General features: G+C 42.3%; 1 protein-coding gene across 2 annotated transcripts in view; it reads left to right on the top strand.

The window, feature by feature from the left end:
- Positions 1–18,615, top strand: part of MARCHF4 (membrane associated ring-CH-type finger 4) — a 153,306-nt gene that overhangs the window by 122,343 nt on the left and 12,348 nt on the right. For both annotated transcript variants that reach the window (XM_077320609.1, XM_077320608.1), the window contains exon 3: positions 6,060–6,252. In XM_077320609.1, the coding sequence (XP_077176724.1) occupies positions 6,060–6,252 (193 nt within the window). The remainder of the gene's footprint in view (positions 1–6,059; positions 6,253–18,615) is intronic.

The raw sequence follows: 18,615 nt of genomic DNA, 5'->3' as shown, positions 1-18,615 counted from the left end.
TTTATGCTAAAAGAAGTTTGTAGGCTTTGCAGCAGTATATGCATATAAATACTAGGCCAAATCCAGCCCACTTTTTTATTCAGCCTCACTAATTCCCCTCTTTACTATAGCCTGTGGCAGAATGGCCCTGCTTCAACCTGTAGGCCCTGTCCCACCCAGCCTTTCAAGGTTTTTCCCCCAAGACCTGGAGAGTCTTTTTTCTCTCTCCAGTAGCTTTGTACCACTACATGACCACTGTTTGATTTGCCCCTTTCAAGTTCTGAGTCTTTGCCTCTGTGTCTCCCACTGTTCAACACCTGGTCACCATGGGGACAGTTCATCACCTTGTGCATCCCTGGAGGAATAGCTGCTTGCCAACTGACTGCCTTTGCCCTGACATCCCTTTTAAAATAGCATGTACAAGATGGTGGAGGTCTGTGTGGTCAAAGAACCCCTATCAGCATCAAAAGTTATAAAGTATTTATTAAAAACAAAATGTTCACAAGTATATTTTTAGCACAGCACCAGATTGTGCAAGGGATTCAAAAGAAGTGGGTAAAACAGAATTCTTCTGTGCTTCTCTCCATACAAGCCCTTTTAGATACAAGCCCTCCATCCAAACCTCAGTTATGAGTTCTGTCTGCACTGTTGGACTCACTACAAAACAGACCTTCCTCTTTGCTCCCCTGAGTTTTATCACCTCTGTTTTTCCCACCCACTGACCAGGGTGTAAACTGCATGGAGCTTTTATTCCAATCTCAGGTCAATTCAGTCCCTGCCATCTACACAGAAAGTGATTTCCATTTTGATTCTGGGCAATTTAAATTTTCCCTCTGCAACAAATATGATTGATCCGGAGTCACCCCCTACCATTTCTTCGCGATATCCAGGAATGCTTTTAATCCTTAATATTGGAAGAATCAGATTGAGAAAGCATGAGAAAGCATTCGCTCCATGGTAGAGCAGTTCTGATTGGCCAGCTGACTTCATGGTAGAGAAGCCCTGATTGGCCAAGCCTGATAAGGCTGTTAGCTTTTCTTACAGAGGAAGCCCTAATTTTTTTTCTTTAGAAGCTGCAGAAGCTCTCACTTCTGTGGATAGAGATTTGTCTTGTGGTTTTTTTCCCCCTTCTATGTTGTCTTCAATTCCCCCCCCCTTCAAGAAAAGAAAAGAAAAGAAAAGAAAAGAAAAGAAAAGAAAAGAAGGAAGGAAGGAAGGATGGAAGAAAGAAAGAAAGAAAGAAAGAAAGAAAGAAAGAAAGAAAGAAAGAAAGAAAGAAAGAAAGAAAGAAAGAAAGAAAGAAAGAAAGAAAGAAAGAAAGAAAGAAAGAAAGAAAGAGGCTCCATCTGTTCTTGGCTGCCCCCTTTCTTTCTGAGCTTCCCTAACTAGTGCAGAACACTTTTCTGTTTCAATGGGGAGGGGGGGAGGAGAGGAAAACTGAGTTCAAATCGATCTGAATTCAGCAGGATCCACACCGGAAAAAAACAAAGTAAGTGCAGAATCAGCCCAGGTCAGACTGAGTCAAAGAAGCTTTTCCTGGAGTTTCTTCCTGAAGATTCTTCCTGGATCCTTTAAAATTCTCCAAATTTCTGCTCCCTGCTTAGAGATCTTCTGCTAGATCTATTAGCATTTGTAGAAAGATGGGCTGAAGTAAATCTGGAAAGCAACTGAATTGATTTTCCCCTTCCTGTCTCTTCTCTGCCTAAAGAGGGGGGAAAGATCAAAACCTCCTGGTAAAGGTTTTACTCAGGTCAGTCTGAATAAATGCATTTCTTCACACAACCCCTCTTCCAAATGACTTTTGACCATGTTGGTCCTTTTGTTACTCCAGCTTAGCTTTCTTGGTGGTCAAAGAATACCCCCAACTTCCTTTTCCATTAGTGGAAAAGCTGGTTGGATCCATCCCTTTGAACTACTTGTCTCATGCCTGCTCTGAGTTTTTATAACTTTCAAAGGCCCATAGCCAGAAATGTCAGAGAATATATGAGGGAGCAGGAGGATTGGCTGGCATAAATCACCTTAATACTGTTGAAATATAAAGGAGCTCAGTATATTTATTTTTCATTGACAAAGATTTTAAGCCCTAGCTGTTCAAACCTAAGAACATGCAGGATCTGTGTTCTAGCACGTTCCCAACAGTATCCCATATAGCCTTATCCAACTAAATAATTGTTTTATTTTCACAAACATCAAGCCACAACCTTATTAATGACAGTAAGACTGTATCATCCACTGACTAATACAAAAGGTCTCTAAACAGTTGGAGACATTACAGTAATGTTGAGATAGAGATATGAAATCTTAAATTCTTACACAAATGGAGTCATCTGGGAATAGGTAAGTTTTCAGGACCACGGGTGGGAAGAGGACCACAGATCAGTGTGCCATTAGGAAATATCATCCACCTGTACTCTAGTGACATGTACACAGAATGCCCTCTGAAATGTTTTGCTAATGATTTCTTAATTTTAAAAGGCTTTCAAAAGATTAGCATTTTTACAGGACAGAGAGCTGTGAAGTACCACTTCAAACACTTAATGTATTAAACTGTGTCATGGGGTTGTGAAGCTAATGTGTCTGCAGTATCGTATGGGTAAATAATCCACTTGAAAGAACAATTCTGAGAGGAAAAATGGCTGATAAAGAATTAAGCAACCCTTTCCCCCATCTGCCTTTTCTTGTGCTCTTGATTGCAGCCTCCAGGAGCTACTTTTTATTTAAATGAAATGCTTCTGCAATTTACACAGAGTTCCAAGTGACAGGTAGTTTGGCTCTTGCACTCTCCAGTTCTCTCCAACAATTTATACCTGTATGGCCTCATTTTCAAGCCCAGTAACTTTTTTATTTCTGAATGAGCAGTAGAGGGATGTGACCACATTGTAGGTAAAACTGCAGAGCAAATATCTTTTGTGGAAATATCTGTTATCCTCAGAAGCTTCAGAGTTTGCCAGATGGATGGCAAAAAGTCAGCCTGATACATAATGATATAGTACAATATGTTGTGGTTGGCACTGGGGCATCAGGATTGTAGGCAAGAATATCAAAGCATCCTGTCCCTGTACCATTTCCTCATGCCAACAACAATACATATTTGAGTTCAAAGCACTGTATAGGAATAATCTTCATTTATAGTTTTTAGTTCTGATAATCCCATTAAGTACAAATACAGTGCCTACTACAAGACCAAACCAATAGGCCTGAAAATTAGGAAGTGAAGTGGACTTCAGTTCTCAAGTGGGTTGTATAGGGGTCCAGTGGCTGGGTGGAAGGGGACAGAATCAGGCAGCACGTCTCCCATGCCTGGATGGGGTACAATTAACACCTGCCATGAATTGGGAGTGACCTTTGATGCCTCCCTCACCATGGAGGCTCAGATCATGAAGGTAGCCTATATAGCATTTTTCCATCTGCGCCCAGCTCGGCTACTAGCGCCTTATCTGTCCTCGGACCACCTGGCCACTGTGATCCATACAACGGTCACTTCCAAACTGGACTTCTGTAACTTGCTCCTACACAGGCCTATCTTTGTCTTTGATCTGGAAACTTCAGCTGGTTCAGAATGCAGCCACCAGGGTCCTTACTAGGACTTCTTGGAGGGCTCACATTCAGCCAGTATTGAAACAACTGTACTGGCTACCAGTCTGCTTCCAGATCAAGTTAAAGGTTCTGGTTTTAACCTTCACGGCTATACACAGCCTAGGTTCTACCTATCTGAGAGACCTCTTATTTGCTCTCCACTCTGTGGGTAGGAATCTGTTGGTTGTTCCAGGCCCCCGGGAAATCCTCCTAGCCTTGACCAGGGCCAGGGCCTTTTGGGGAACGAGCTCCCGGAAATGCTAAGAGCTGTCTAAGTTTTGCAGGGCCTGTAAGACAGAGCTCTTCCACAAGGCATTTGGTTGAGGCTGGGGTGGGGGTTGACTGGAGTTTCAATCAGAGGTCCCACCCTAGCTGAGCATCCCTGTAATAACTAGTGCTGATTTTGTTTGGCTGGACTTAGTAGATTGAATTGGGGTAGATTGTTTCCGCTATCTTATGGGTTACTATATGTATTGTTACTTTTTAAATGGGATTTTTATGGGGTATTTGTTTATGGTTTTAATTGTTAGCTGCCTTGAGGCGACAAAGTCGTGAGAGGCAGGATATTAATCCAAGTATAATAAATAAATAAATAAAATGGTCACCAACCAGTACATATAGATTGCAAGTGAGTAGGATGTTTCCAGGAAAGTCCAATTTGAATCAATAAGTATCTGAACAGTAAATATAGTTAAGACTGGATGAAGATGATTGGTAAGACCTGTGAATAGCAGCAAATGAACCTACAGAGAAATAAAGGGGACTTCTGTTTCAATGTATCTGAAGAAGCATATATGGAAGATGGCATCTGAAGAGTAAGCTGTTGTTTTGTGGTCCCTGATAAGGAAAACTGAATTCATTTAAATGCCCTCCTACTTAGGGTACAGGACTCGTGTCTGGTGTTGCATCATCATTTCCCATAGCAGCATCACACACAGTCTAGCCCATGTGCTTTTCTGTTCAGTTGATCACACTGAAGAACTCTATCTGGGGTGTCTGAGCTTCCAAAAGCCAAATATGACAGCTCTTACTGAGCCTTTGGGGAAAATAGTGGCCATGTTCCTGGAGTTAACTGATGTGATATGGAAATGAATAGAATTGAGAATGATGGCTGTGGTGAATGAGACTAATTGGGATGCTGTGTATTGGTCAAGACCATTGGAACATCTCGCCTGGTACTGAATACTTTGGTATTCAGTAGTTTGAGCTGTTTTAGGCAGCATGCATTTAATCTCAATGTGGGATTTTTGGTATGCATGCCTGTATCCATCCTGCCACTGAGTCATGGGCAACATAGTCATCAAAGGTTCATATATTTGTTCTGACCTGGTGAAAGCCTTGGAAGGGGCAATGTCATCGATCATGGGCATACTGAGTTGGGAATTACAATGGAGTGAGTGGTTATGAAATAGCATTAGGGCTGCATAAGGCACTGAGGAGAAATCGGCAGTTCCCTATCCCTGTGACCCTCATAATTAAGAGGGAAGGGAGATGATTCAGTGAAATATTATGGGCTTAACACAGTCTTACTGATGGGAGTTTTCATTGTACATTTGGTAAGGGAGATATCCAGGGAAAACTGGTGCAGGAAAGGCAGAGTAGGGAAGAATCTATGACGGCTGTTATACCTTTTTCTTTTTAAAACTGTTACTGGTTTTGATGTATGCTGCGGCTGAAGAACACAGGAGTAGAAGAGCAGCAATCTTAACTGATACGGGACCATACCTAAATAGTTTATTCAAAGTACAGAATGTGTGTTTTCTGGGTACTTTTTCCTAGGAAAGCCAGAAGTTGCTCTGCAGTCCGGAATAATGATTTCCATTGTTAATGTATTATATTGTACCCCCATCCTTCCTCCAGGTAACTAAGGGGAATGTACATGGCTGTCATCTATTTCACAACAACCCTGTGAGGTAATTATGCTGAGACAGGATGACTGGCCCTAGGTCACTCAAAGAACTTAGTGGAAGTGTGAGAAATTGAACCAAGAAATTCTATTCCTCTTTCCCCTAAATTCAACTCACAGTGTGAGTTTCAAAATTCAGGGTTTTTTTGTTTATCCATTTTAGTTATGCATACTCTGTTCAAGCCATCTAACCCAGCCCCATAAACAGAAAACAATCTAATGAAACTATTTCTTCTGGAGCATCTTATCTGATAGAAAAATATTGCCTATGGACAAGTTATGGTCTGACCACAGAAAGCCCAAACTGGGTGAATACAAAAGGTAGCTGAAAATCACATATCATTTCCAAATACAGTCAGATACAGAACTGTTTGTTGCTTCTGGAATCCACTGTGTAATAGTGTGCTTTGTTCTGTCTGAAAAGCTGATTTCTGCTATTACTAAAGTCCATACAATACTGCAGAGTTTTAATTCCCAGTCACTGGTGCTGTTGTCTAAGGAATTACTCTTGAATATCATTGTGCTATCCTCCCTTTTTTGTTTTGACATGCGTGTTCTGCCCTCTGTTCCCTTTCTGCTTGCCCTTTCCTTACTACAGTGGCAGGCCATTTCTCTGACCGTCATTGAGAAAGTTCAAATAGCAGCAGCCATCTTGGGTTCCCTCTTCCTTATCGCCAGTATCTCGTGGCTTATCTGGTCAACCTTCAGTCCTTCTGCTAAATGGCAGCGCCAAGACCTGCTCTTCCAGATCTGCTATGGAATGTATGGCTTCATGGACATTGTCTGTATAGGTGGGTGAATGACTCTCAACGTTACAATAAGATGCAGCCAGCTGCATTTTTGTCATCAGAAAGGACTGGAAGATGGGATTTGTGTGAGAGAAATGGGGAGAGAGAGAAAGAGAGAGAGAGAGAGCAAAGTCATAGTTGCTTTAATAATTATCAAGGAGTTACCTTTATGTTTGTAGTATATTCAGCAAAGAAGATTAATTGTCTGATCCAACAGAAACCATTGGGACCACCTAAGAATCTACCTGAATGACAGGTATGTTCAGAACCATTCAAGTCAGTCCTATTATGGATATTTTCCAGTACTTTGGGATAGAAAATTGTAGCTGTTCCTGAGAATGATACTGACCAATTTGAAATACAAAGTTGTTGCATGTTCTATGCTGTGCCTCTTACTGATATTCCAAGAAAATCCCAAAATTGAAATTTTAATTTCTTGATTTTCTGTTTATTTTAAACATTGATGCTTAGATTATGCATTCTTTGTAAAAGTAAGAATGAATTCAAAAATATTTGATGTCAAAATTTAAATTCAGTTAATAAATTACAAATTTGGAATTAATGTTAGCATTTTACTGATCCAATAACTTGTACACACTTCCCTAATATTTGTCACAAATGGCATTAGTTATCACTGAGCTGCTAGCTCTTCTAATCATGGATTACTTGGTCTTTATGATTTGACATGTGTACCAGAAGCCATATTAGATTCTTCTGCAAAGGATAGCAGGGTGACTGTCTTGGGGTCTACCTCTAAATGGGGCCAAGGGACCAAGCCCTATGAAGATAGGCTGAGGGACTTGGGAATGTTCAGCCTGGAGAAAAGGAGGTTGAGAGGAGACATGATAGCCCTCTTTAAGTATTTGAAAGGTTGTCACTTGGAGGAGGGCAGGATGCTGTTTCCGTTGGCTGCAAAGGAGAGGACACGCAATAATGGGTTTAAACTACAAGTACAACGATATAGGCTAGGTATCAAGAAAAAGATTTTCACAGTCAGAGTAGTTCAGCAGTGGAATAGGCTGCCTAAGGAGGTGGTGAGCTCCCCCTCACTGGCAGTCTTTAAGCAAAGGTTGGATACACACTTTTCTTGGATGCTTTAGGATGCTTTAGGCTGATCCTGTGTTGAGCAGGGGGTTGGACTAGATGGCCTTTATGGCCCCTTCCAACTCTATGATTCTATGATTCTATAAATGAAGTTATTGGTCCACTCTACCTTTTGCCAGTGTTGTACATTGGTAACATAAATGACTGGCTAGAAATGCTTCTGTTCTTGGTTTTCACCACATGAGGCACTGATTTGGGCTGGGGTTATCAGCTCTGGATTAGAAAATACCTGGAGAATTTTAGGGTAGAGCCAGGAATCGATGGGATTTGGAGCACAGAGAGACCTCAGTGGAAAATAAGGCTATGGAGTCCACCCTCCAAAGCAGCCATTTTCTACAGATGAACTGATCTCTTTGGAGTCTGGAGATGACCTGTCTGGAGATTACCTGTAGTCTGGAGATGACCTGTAATTCCAGGGGATCCTCAGGTCCCATCTGGGGCTTGGCACCCCCAATTCTAGATGGCTAGATGGCAATTCTATGGATTCTCTATGATGGCAACTCTGTTGACTCTCTTGGCCACTTGAGTGAGTCATCTAACTGGTCTATATTGTCCCAGGCCTAGATGGTAGGAATTCTAGTGTAAAATATAAATATAAATGAATATACATACCAACCAGGCTACAGTAGCTCTGAAGGAACAAATTTATGAACTTAAACACAGAAGAAACCACAGCTGAGGCCATAATACAATATTACTATTATATATAGTCTCTCTTAGACATTAAGATTCATGAAATGATAATAATGTAAGATTTGTAAACAAAAACAAATACGTGTTAAAGAGCTGCTGAACTCACAAACTTAAAGTATGTTTCATTGCAATAATACAAAATTACCTAACATCTAGTTACATTGGATAACAATTATATAAAACGTGGATCTGTTTTTATTTATCAAACTGGACATGTATATCAAAATGGACTTGTTCATGCTATGGGTTGTTGGAAAGGTGATAAAGTACAATTGTCTCATATACTTATGGAGACTATCTGAATTACGTAAAGCACTACATGCTGTAAACCTAAAAATGTGGGAAAACTGATGTATGCAATATATATCACAAAAACAATAATGGATAGAAGCATTATTGTCATTAGTTGCATGGGAATTCATTAGTTTTCCAACAGTGCCTTAAATTTCAAATTGGTCACTTGGTTCACACGTTATAGCTCAAATTAGAAACGGTGAGAAAAATGACTTTGGCCCTCTTGATGACATCATAAAAAGCGTAAGCTACCAATCAGAAGAGGGTATCACATGAAAATGTAATATTCTGTAATATTCTGAAAACCATACAGAAGTTTTGCCACCTTGTCTGATATGGACATCTACCCTGATCCACAGACCATACCTGTTGAGTCAAAAATACCTTATATGACTGCCTTATCAGTTTCTCTTAAATCTAAATGAACAGCCTTTCTACTGCTCAGGGATAGCGTTCGGCAAGGTGGCTGCCCAGGTCACTGTTGCTGATAAATGCTCAAAATTTATTGATGTTTGGATTACATAAACCTCAAGGTCAGTATGGACAGCTCATGTACCATTTAATCAACTACACAGAGCATAAGTGATGCCTTCATGCCAGCACAGTCCGTGGCATTTATTAGTTGGCAGCATCCATCAGGCTGACTCTGACTGGGTCGAACAATAGTTCCTAGGTGGCAGAGCAAGCATGTATAAATCCACTTAATGCAAACAAGCAGGAGCACACTTGGCACTGAAGCAAAATGAGCAAGGATGGAATTTTAGAGATGTCATGCAGTTTCCCCCACCCCGCACCCCAGCAGGATCAAGACAAATAAGGGCACCGCCTCTGAGCTTTTGCTGTTGAAAGATGAACAGACCTCTGTTTGTGGCAGCTGTGGAAAGGAGATTGAATGCCAAAATTCAAATTTCAGTTCATACAGCGATAATCTGGAATTAATTTTAGCTCAGATTTTAACACTCCAAGAACTTGTAACAAAAACTTCCTTGTCATCTGTCACAGATGTCCTGTTGGGCAAACAAATATTGTTCATTAGACACAAATGAGCTAGAAAGGACCTGTGCTGTTTGAAATAATTTCAGTCTTAGGCAGGGTCTCTTCTGTGTCTGGAACAGTTCCACTCCATGCAGCAATTACCACAGAACACAGCAGCTTGGCAGGAGGGAACTTTCCCCACAACAAAATAATGTGGGTTCAGAGCAGGAAAATGTGACCATCCTAGAACTGAAAGGCAATCTGGAAGGAAGGAAGGAAGGAAGGAAGGAAGGAAGGAAGGAAGGAAGGAAGGAAGGAAGGAAGGAAGGAAGGAAGGAAGGAAAGAAGGAAGAAGGAAGGAGGGAAGGGAAGGGAAGGGAAGGGAAGGAAGGAAGGAAGGAAGGAAGGAAGGAAGGAAGGAAGGAAGGAAGGAAGGAAGGAAGGAAGGAAGGAAGGAAGGAAGGAAGGAAGGAAGGAAGGAAGGAAGGATCCTCTGTGTGTTTTTCCCCCCTTCCAGTGTGGCAGAGACACTTAAAAAATTAATGATAGTTGCAGGAAGGACTTTTGGAAAGTAATTTTATGTGAAAGGAAACCTATTTGTGCATGTGATATAAACATAGCTGGCCAAACTCTCCAAATGTACTGAGCAGAGTGGTAGCACTTTGGTACTTCTCTGCACATTTCTACAAGCATCTGCCCCTTAATTAAATGGCAATTCAGATGTATTCACATCTCACTGTCTGCATTAGAAAAGGTTGCAATTAAGGAAGCTTGATGTTTGCAAATGCAAGTGATGTTCAGGGTTATATGAGCTGGAAACAATCTCTTGTTGAACAACTCTCAATGTCAGCAGCTAATGAGAGAGGGGGGGGAGGGAGGCGGATGAGGGGAAATTCTGCCCCGAGAGGAGAGCTGAACAGAGCAGGACTGATTAACAGATGGTGCATATGGTGTTGACATTGCCTCCACCCACATACCCATGGAACTACATACACAACAGAGCTTTTCATGAATCTGTTCATTTCTGTTAGTTTTCTGGTTGTGCTAGAGTGCATTGATGTGACTGAGTGCGCACAAATCATGGATGCTTTAGAGAGGGCAGCTCCTTTATTAATCCTTTTTTCATTAACCTCAATGTTGATTTATGTCAATTCCTGGCTGGGAAATTCCTGGAGATTTGGGTGATGAAGCCTGGGGAGGATGGGATTTGGGGAAGGGAGGGATCAGAGGAGTATAATGCAGATGGATATAAAGCAGCCATTTTCTCCAGGGAGATCTATGTCTGTTGTCTGTAGATCAGTGGTAATGCCAGGAAGTCTTCAGGTCTTACCTGGAAGTTGGAAACCCTACCAATAAATCATAGTAACATTCACATGAAGTAGCTGTTTGGTTCATTGCACACACAAACCAATTTCCACCACTTCAGGAGGTGTGTGGAAAAACATTCACTCCACCTCATCATATACTGAAAGATCAAGCTGACCACATGGTGGAGGAATGAGACAAACATTTTGCTAAGCGGCAAATAGTAGTGTGTGTTGAGTGGCCATAATGGGGCAGCAATCATTTGCAGTTCAGCAGTTTCCATACCTACCCCCATGCACAACCTGTTCATGAGGCCTGGACTGGATTTGGCTGTGTGAAGAATAACCATTTTCTATTCCCAGAGTTGGGAGATGCGAAGCTATTCAGCTCCTCCCTCCTACCATCACCACCAGCCATCAGTTTTTGTAGGCAGGCCAGGAAATGCTGGCCCTCCGTCTTTTCCATTTAACTCCAGCTGCTGGTAATCAAGAGAAACCCAAGTCATGAAGTGAATCTGATGGCACGGTTGTGCAGCCACAGGTAATGGGAGAAGAAATCGATAGCCAATTAAAATGGATATGTGGTGCTTGATCTTTCTGGCTTGACGGGAAAGGTAATTAATGGAGGAGCTGCCTTTCAACATTCACCATTCACGTCCTTCTGTCAAGCCTAATGCCAGCTTTATTTTAGCAGTCCTTGCTGACACTTCTGTGCATTATTTAAAATATACAGGGCTGGAATAAGCTTTGGCATAATTAATTTCATCCTTTATATCTTTCTCAGAGAGGTAGGCAGAAGGAGAAGAACAACTCTTGCACAACCAGCATTTCACATGCACAAGGCTGAATACAGTTCAGTGCAGGGAGAAAAAAACACCTACTCCCAGCACCTCTGTGTGGGCTCTCTCTAATCTAAAGACCCTCTAAGTTTCAAATGGTATAAAAGCAGGTTCCTTTTGGTGCGTGCACACTTCTCTTTACTAATTTCTATGGAGAGAAAGGCATCAGCCAATGGGTGGTTGTTGTTTTTAAGTCCTTTCTGCAGTTGCCATTCTTTCTTAGTGTGGTTGGCTGTTTCCTTTCACAGAGTAAGAAAGGCTTTCTTTAAATAAAACTACCCCGGATCCTATCCCTTAAATAATTTAAAGTAATTCACTTTCAATTGTAATTGTGATGTGACTTATCTATCATCCAATTGCTTTCAAACACATTGCTTTCAAACCAAGAAAATGTGGTTCATGATTCATGGCATGCCCGATTCACAAACCACAAAACATCATGAACTTTTAGGGGCTAAACAAAGCAGTTTGGTTCATGATTCAGCAGAATGGTGTCTCTAACTGGCACAAGATCCATTATCCTGTTCCTGTGCCTGTGCCTGTGCCTGTCAAAATGACAGCTGATAGGCAGTCATTTTGATAGATGCAGGTTCAGGAGGTTCAGAAGTGTATCAAACTCACAGGGGACCTCCCTTGGATACTCCTCTATACGTCCTCCAATTTCTAGCTCCCCCCATTGCTTTGAAGTTTGGTAGACATTTAGACTGAGCAAAGACAGTCTGTTTGGAAATGCATCGGTTCACAAACCAGCATGAACCTCCACTGACACTTTGAAAGTTTGTGGAAAATTTGTGCTGGTTGTCTTGCCAACCAACTCCAAGAAAAGCCAAAGAAGATGATTTTGCTGATGAGGAGTGGGTGGAGGACATGAATCTTGCTTCCACCCAGCTTCTTTCCTGATCCTAAAGAAACTCCTGTGACAAAATATTCACACACCTTTGAAGCCACTGGGCACTCACAACTCAATACAAACTCCAGCCATCTTTGGAGACAATTCCTCCATGGAGTCTTCTTGAGTAATTGCTGCCAAAGATGGTTGGGTGGAAGAACTCACCTCCAGATCCATTGCAAGGATTTGACTGGAAGGGAGAAATGCCATTGCCTGGAAAATCAGGAGAATCAAAGAAAAACAAGATACTTACTGCTGCTGACAATAAGCTTCCAAACACAAGAAGCAATGTATGTTTTTCAATGGGTGTTTTTCATAATCCCTAAGAATCCCTGGTTTGTGTTACCATTCTGGAGAATCATGATAACAACCTCAAATAGGTCGTTATGAGAGGGGACATGATAGCACTCTTTAAGTATTTGAAAGGTTGTCACTTGGAGGAGGGCAGGATGCTGTTTCTCCTGGCTGCAGAGGAGAGGACACGCAGTAATGGGTTTAAACTTCAAGTACAACGATATAGGCTACATATCAGGAAAAAGTTTTTCACAGTCAGAGTAGTTCAGCAGTGGAATAGGCTGCCTAAGGAGGTGGTGAGCTCCCCCTCACTGGAAGTCTTCAAGCAAAGGTTGGATACACACTTTTCTTGGATGCTTTAGGATGCTTAGGGCTAATCCTGCGTTGAGCAGGGGGTTGGACTAGATGGCCTGTATGGCCCCTTCCAACTCTATGATTCTATGATTCTATGATTCTATGAGTATTTTGGTGTATACTTTTGGCTCAGAAATTTGAGTATGTACATTTCTACTCCATAGAATTGTTCTTGGAACTTCTGACAGGCAAAGGAAATATAGGGCACCCTCAAAACACTTTATTTGAACGAGCAAAGATTCAGCTACACAGTTTCATAAACTGTGAATACTTCAAAGGTGGGACACCAGTTCAGGACTGCAATACAGATATGAAAAACATACCATGACTGAGATGCCAAAATACTACCTTATAAACAGTGTAACACTTATTTCTTCTGTGATCAGTGATTTCTAGCTTAGAACTTAACTGGTAAAGAGAAGAGCCTGGTAAGTTGTGACTTTCTGGTTGGATGCTAGGAAATTGGTTCCATTTTATGGTTCCACTTATTTACAACAAAATACAAGAACCAAGGTTAGACTGTGATCTGTTTCTTGTAATGAAGTTCGTCTACCTTCCATTTCACTTCTTCAGCAGAAAATAACATGGTATGAGGAATGGAATTCTCAAGCTGATGAGTCAGTTGTGGCATGTACACAGAAGACTGGAATCAGTAGATGATAGTGAAAAATAATATTAGCAGAAAGAAGCAGTATTTTTTAATGTTTCAAGATATGGCACAGATATGGATGCCAGTCCCTAAGTGGGACCTAGGGATTCCCTGGAATTATAGCTCATATCCAGGCAACAGAAATCCCTGGAGAAAATGGGGGCATTTCCACACCCTTTAAATGAAGTGAAATGCTTACATTAAGTAGTTGTTATATTCCAGCCTTTCCATATGACATCGCCAACATCCAGCATCTGGGCAGTAACCAGCTAGCTACATTCTCCATTTTAAAGTGCTAGTTGGAGAATTGTATAAAGTGGATTCCCCAACCAATTTAGCGCTAGCTAAGGGAGAGCAACCAGCAGGCAACCAGCAGAGGGAACGTATGGAGGCTTAAACGTGCTAAAGGTGCCTGCCTCATTCCTCCCTTGCACCCACATTCCTCTCACTTGTTCCCAGGGATGGGAATGTCTTTTTAAAAAGAGTTGACATCCTGGAGCAATGAATAGGTGATGCCAGAAATAATTTTTTCCCCAAAGTTGTAACTCAAAGCATGCCTCTCTAAAATCATCCCCCCAAAACCAGGAACAAGATTATTTTTTAAAAGTTATATGCATATAAGTGTTTAAATGGAGAACTATGATTTTTTTTCAAAATCAGCAGGCACCGCAGGACATTTAAAACATGGAGAAAGGGGATTGGCTGCCTGGCTTGATTGACAGGTGGAAGAGAGTAGTATATAAACCACATTGCTCTCTTCTGCCATTGCCAGCAGCAGATGTGGAAGGTGAGAAGTGTGAAAAGGTGGCATACAAGAGCGAGACAACAAAAACATGAGTGGCTAGGAGGTGTGATTCAGCTGGCATAATGCCCTGGCTGTTTTGGAGGGTGGACTCCATAGCTTTATACTTCTTTAATGTCCCTGCCTGCTCTAAATCCCGTTCACTCTTGACGTTGCCCTCAAAGTCTCTAGGTATTTTCCAAGCTAGAGGTGGCAACCTTAGGAACAGCTGATGCTTTTAATAGTTTGCAGATAAGGGCCTAACTAATTATTACATTATCCTCACGACCTTCTCACGTCTGCTATAAGGACAGTGAGTTAGATATGCCTTTTGAGTTCTATTCTCAGGTCCCAAACTGGATGATTACACCCCCTCCATTTACCCAACCAGAAATAGTTCTGAGAAGCTGTTATTTGACTACATAGTCAGAGAAAATCAGGAATACTTTGATATTATTCAGATAAAGCTAATTAAAAGTTGTCCAAACAAAAACATTATCCAACAGCAGGCAAACTGTGGAAGGAATCTGCAGCATACTTAATATATATCTTCAGTTTAAAGGGGAACAATTTGTAATTGATGTAAGTTTGTTTAGAAGGTGGAAGAGGATAATTATATGCCATTTTTCTCTACCCCAAGGAGTCTCAAGGTGGCTTACAGTTGCCTTACCCTTCCCCACAACAGACCCCCTGTGAGGTGGGTGAGGCTTAGAGAGCCCTGATATTACTGTTTCGTTAGAACAGCTTTATCAGTGCTGTGGTGAGCCCAAGGTCCCCCAGCTGGCTGCATGTGGGGGGAATCAAAAATGGCTTGCCAGATTAGAAGTCTGCACTCCTAACCACTACACTAATCTGTAGAAGCCAGGTACTGATTACAAGGATCTGCCACCTATTTATTTATTGCATGGCATGGATGTAATGTAGCCAAGAGATCCTATGATTGTCTGGTTGTCAGGCAAGTGACATTGGGAGTTGGTTTGCCATTGCCTACCCTTGTGTCACACCCTGGTACTCCTTGGAGGTCACCCTTTCAAGAACCAGGTTTTATTCCCTACTCCTGCACATGCAGCCAAATGGGTTACCATGGACCTGTCACAGTCCTGTTAGGGCTGTTCTCAACCCCATCTCTTGGCCCCATCTACTTGACATGATGTCTGTTGTGGGGATAAGAACAGCGGCTTTGAGACTCCTTTGGGTAATAAAAAGTGGGTATAAAAAACAGTTCTTCTTTTCTTTCTTCTTCAATATAAGGTGCCATTCAGAATAAATTAAATAACACGTGTATGGAAAGGGGCCATAGCTCAGATGTGGAGGTTTGCATACAAAAGGCTCTAGATTTAATTCCAGGCATCTTCTACTGAAAGGATTCCAAGTGGCATGACTGGCATTACTAATTTTTCACCAGCCTCAGGGGTGTCTGGGAGCTTGGTGGGTGGCTTGTCTTTATTCAAATTGTATTTCATTTGAAAGGCTTGTGCCAATTATACATCTGGGAAGCATATAAGTGTCTTGTGGTGGAAACTCGAAGCAAAACGATTCTTCAAAGAACAAATTGTGTTTAACTTTGTATCCTTCATCTGGTAAGCCATTTTGGGCCCTCAGAGTAAGAGAAAAGCAGGGTAAAATAAATAAATCAGATATATGATAAAGAAGAACAGCTGGGATTCAGTACCCAGCTTTTCATTCCCTGAAGAAATCCGAATGCAGCTTACAAACACCTTTCCCTTCTTCTCCCCCACAACAGACACCCTGTGAGGGAGGTGGGGCTGAAAGAGCTCTGACATGACTGGTCTGTGAGAATATCACTATCAGGACTGTGACTAGCCCGCGATCACCCAGAAGGCTGCATGTGGAGGAGTGGGGAATCGAACATGGTTCTCCAGATTAGAGTTTGCCAATCTTATCCCCTACACCATGCTGGTTCTCAGTGATTCTGCTCTGACCTGGATAGCCCAGATCTTGGAAGTTAAGCAGTGTCATCCCTGGTTAGTATTTTGATAGGACACCGCCAAGGAATACTAGGGTCATTACAGAGAGACAATCAATAGCAAACCACCTCTGAATGTCTCTGGCCTTGAAAATTCTACAGGGTTGCCGTAAGTCAGATGTGGGAAGAGGAGATACTGCCTATCAGAATAAGTAATTCTGGGCTTAATGGGCCGATGGTCTCTCACTCACACGACAGTTTCAATTGAAAATAAGAACCGGTCCTGGGTATTGAGGAAAGTGCATTGCTTTACTGAAAGCTTCTGCAGTCAGCTGAGGAATACCTATGTCTGTTTAACACCAACAACTCTAATTTATTTTGGAGAAATCCTGGAGCTACTTGCAAATTACTGTTAAACCGATAGCCCCCTTGGCTGACTCTTTGCACTTTACAGTCACAAATGCATTGGCATTATTTCTGTCTCTACACCCACTCCTCTGCTTTGGTTCCTTTTTAATTTTACAGCTTCCTAAGCTCAGGACTGAGGAATCAATAAGTAATTTGGATCCTAGCTACTGCAAAGGAAAACAAAGTTATTTTTATATTTCTTGTAAATATTTTGAAGCCCAATTTATTTAGGCACTGGCCCATCCATCAACAACATATTATTAATTGCATGGGATCATATACACTTACGAAGCATAATAAACAGATTTTTTTTAAGCTATCCTTCTGATTTAGCTTGCTTACTAATATTTGTGATGAGCATTAGGCTGAAATAAATGGAACTGTCCATCTGACTCATGATCTGCTGAAGCAGACTCTTGAGATCATTTATGTGAATGTAAATAACTGAGATCTAAGGTCATCACCAACTTTGCAACAAAGTTGCTGGCCTTCTCCTATTCAAACCTGCCCATTGACCAAGATTGTCTCACCTGGGCCTTCTCTGGGTGCTTTTTGCTTTCAGAGCTGCTAAGGAGGGTTGCAACCAGAGATGGTGCACACTGCTTATAGAACTCCCTCAGAAATGCTTACTTCTTCAGTACCATCTCCACTAGTCTTTAGGTGCCAGGGATGGCTGGCTTTCTGTTTTAACCTGTCTCCATGGAATTGATTTTATTGTTGTACTAGGAAAAAAGCCAATTTTAAAAAAATGGGCCTTGGAAGGCCAGCAGGCCACCTCTGGAGGCGGCGGCTGGGCCGCGAAGGGCTCTTGCTGCGGTAAGAATCCTTCGCAGGCCAAGTGGAGCGGGAAAGCCCTATCCTGCCGGTTTCACTCTTCGAGAGCTGCCACTTGGCCCGGGAAGGGCTCTCGCCGTGCGGAGATCCCTTTGTGGGCCAAGTGGGGAGGGAAAGCCCCCTCCCATTGGCAGCTCTCCTTGGGAGCTGCTGCTTGAGCTGCGAAGGGCTCTCGCTGCAGGCCAAGTGTCGTCAGAAAGCTCCCCCCCCCCCGCTGGCTGCACACCTCTAGAGTTGGCGGTTGGCCCACACTGGCTGTTGGCAGCAGGGCCGAGGCTCCGAGAAGGGCGTGAGCTGTCAAAGTGGCTTCCTCGCCAGCCAGGAACCTTGGCTCATGGAGGCGGGTGCTCCAGGGGCCGGGCCAATCCGGACATGCCCAGCTTTGCAGAAGAACTGGCCTGCCCAGTGGTTCCTGTGTCCCGGACAGGGTCCAGACACCACCCGGACAGGGCCATCCAGATGGCCCTTTCAGAATTATAAAGAGGAATTTATGGTAAGGATTTTTGCCGGATTTAATGAAGTTTAGCATTAGCTTTTATTTGGTAGCCTCCTTGGAATTTGACTGAAATTAGCATTCGAATAGAAATATTTAAATGTTGGAATTTGTATTTGACCCTTGAAATCTAAATCTGGCTCCTGGAGTTGATCCCTGCAGTTGAGAATAAGTGATATTGTCAAACTGCAGTCATCTTTGAATCATCATGGCAAAGTTTCTGGTTCAAATGTTCTCTCTTTGTGAACTGCCTGGGGCCTAAGCTGTGTGGCATCGGACTGCAGCTGGAAGCTCAAATGACTGAATGCTGGCTCCAAAGCCTCTATCAAGGCTGGTATTCTTGGGGAGCTGTTAAGGCACTCAAACCAAGGAAGGAGGGCTATTGTTGACCTTGCTGCTCAAGTTCTCATTGCCCCTACTATTTTCAGCTGTGTTCATTCCTCTAGCAAATGAGTGTTGTGGCAATGAATGGAGGAGAAGTGGCAGCAACCAGATACCAGTCCAACCATCTGTTCATTCACTTGCATG

This window comes from Paroedura picta, chromosome 2 (genome assembly GCF_049243985.1).
Source record: "Paroedura picta isolate Pp20150507F chromosome 2, Ppicta_v3.0, whole genome shotgun sequence".
In the NCBI taxonomy this organism is placed as follows: domain Eukaryota; kingdom Metazoa; phylum Chordata; class Lepidosauria; order Squamata; family Gekkonidae; genus Paroedura; species Paroedura picta.
This window is presented reverse-complemented; position numbering and strand designations above follow the sequence as displayed.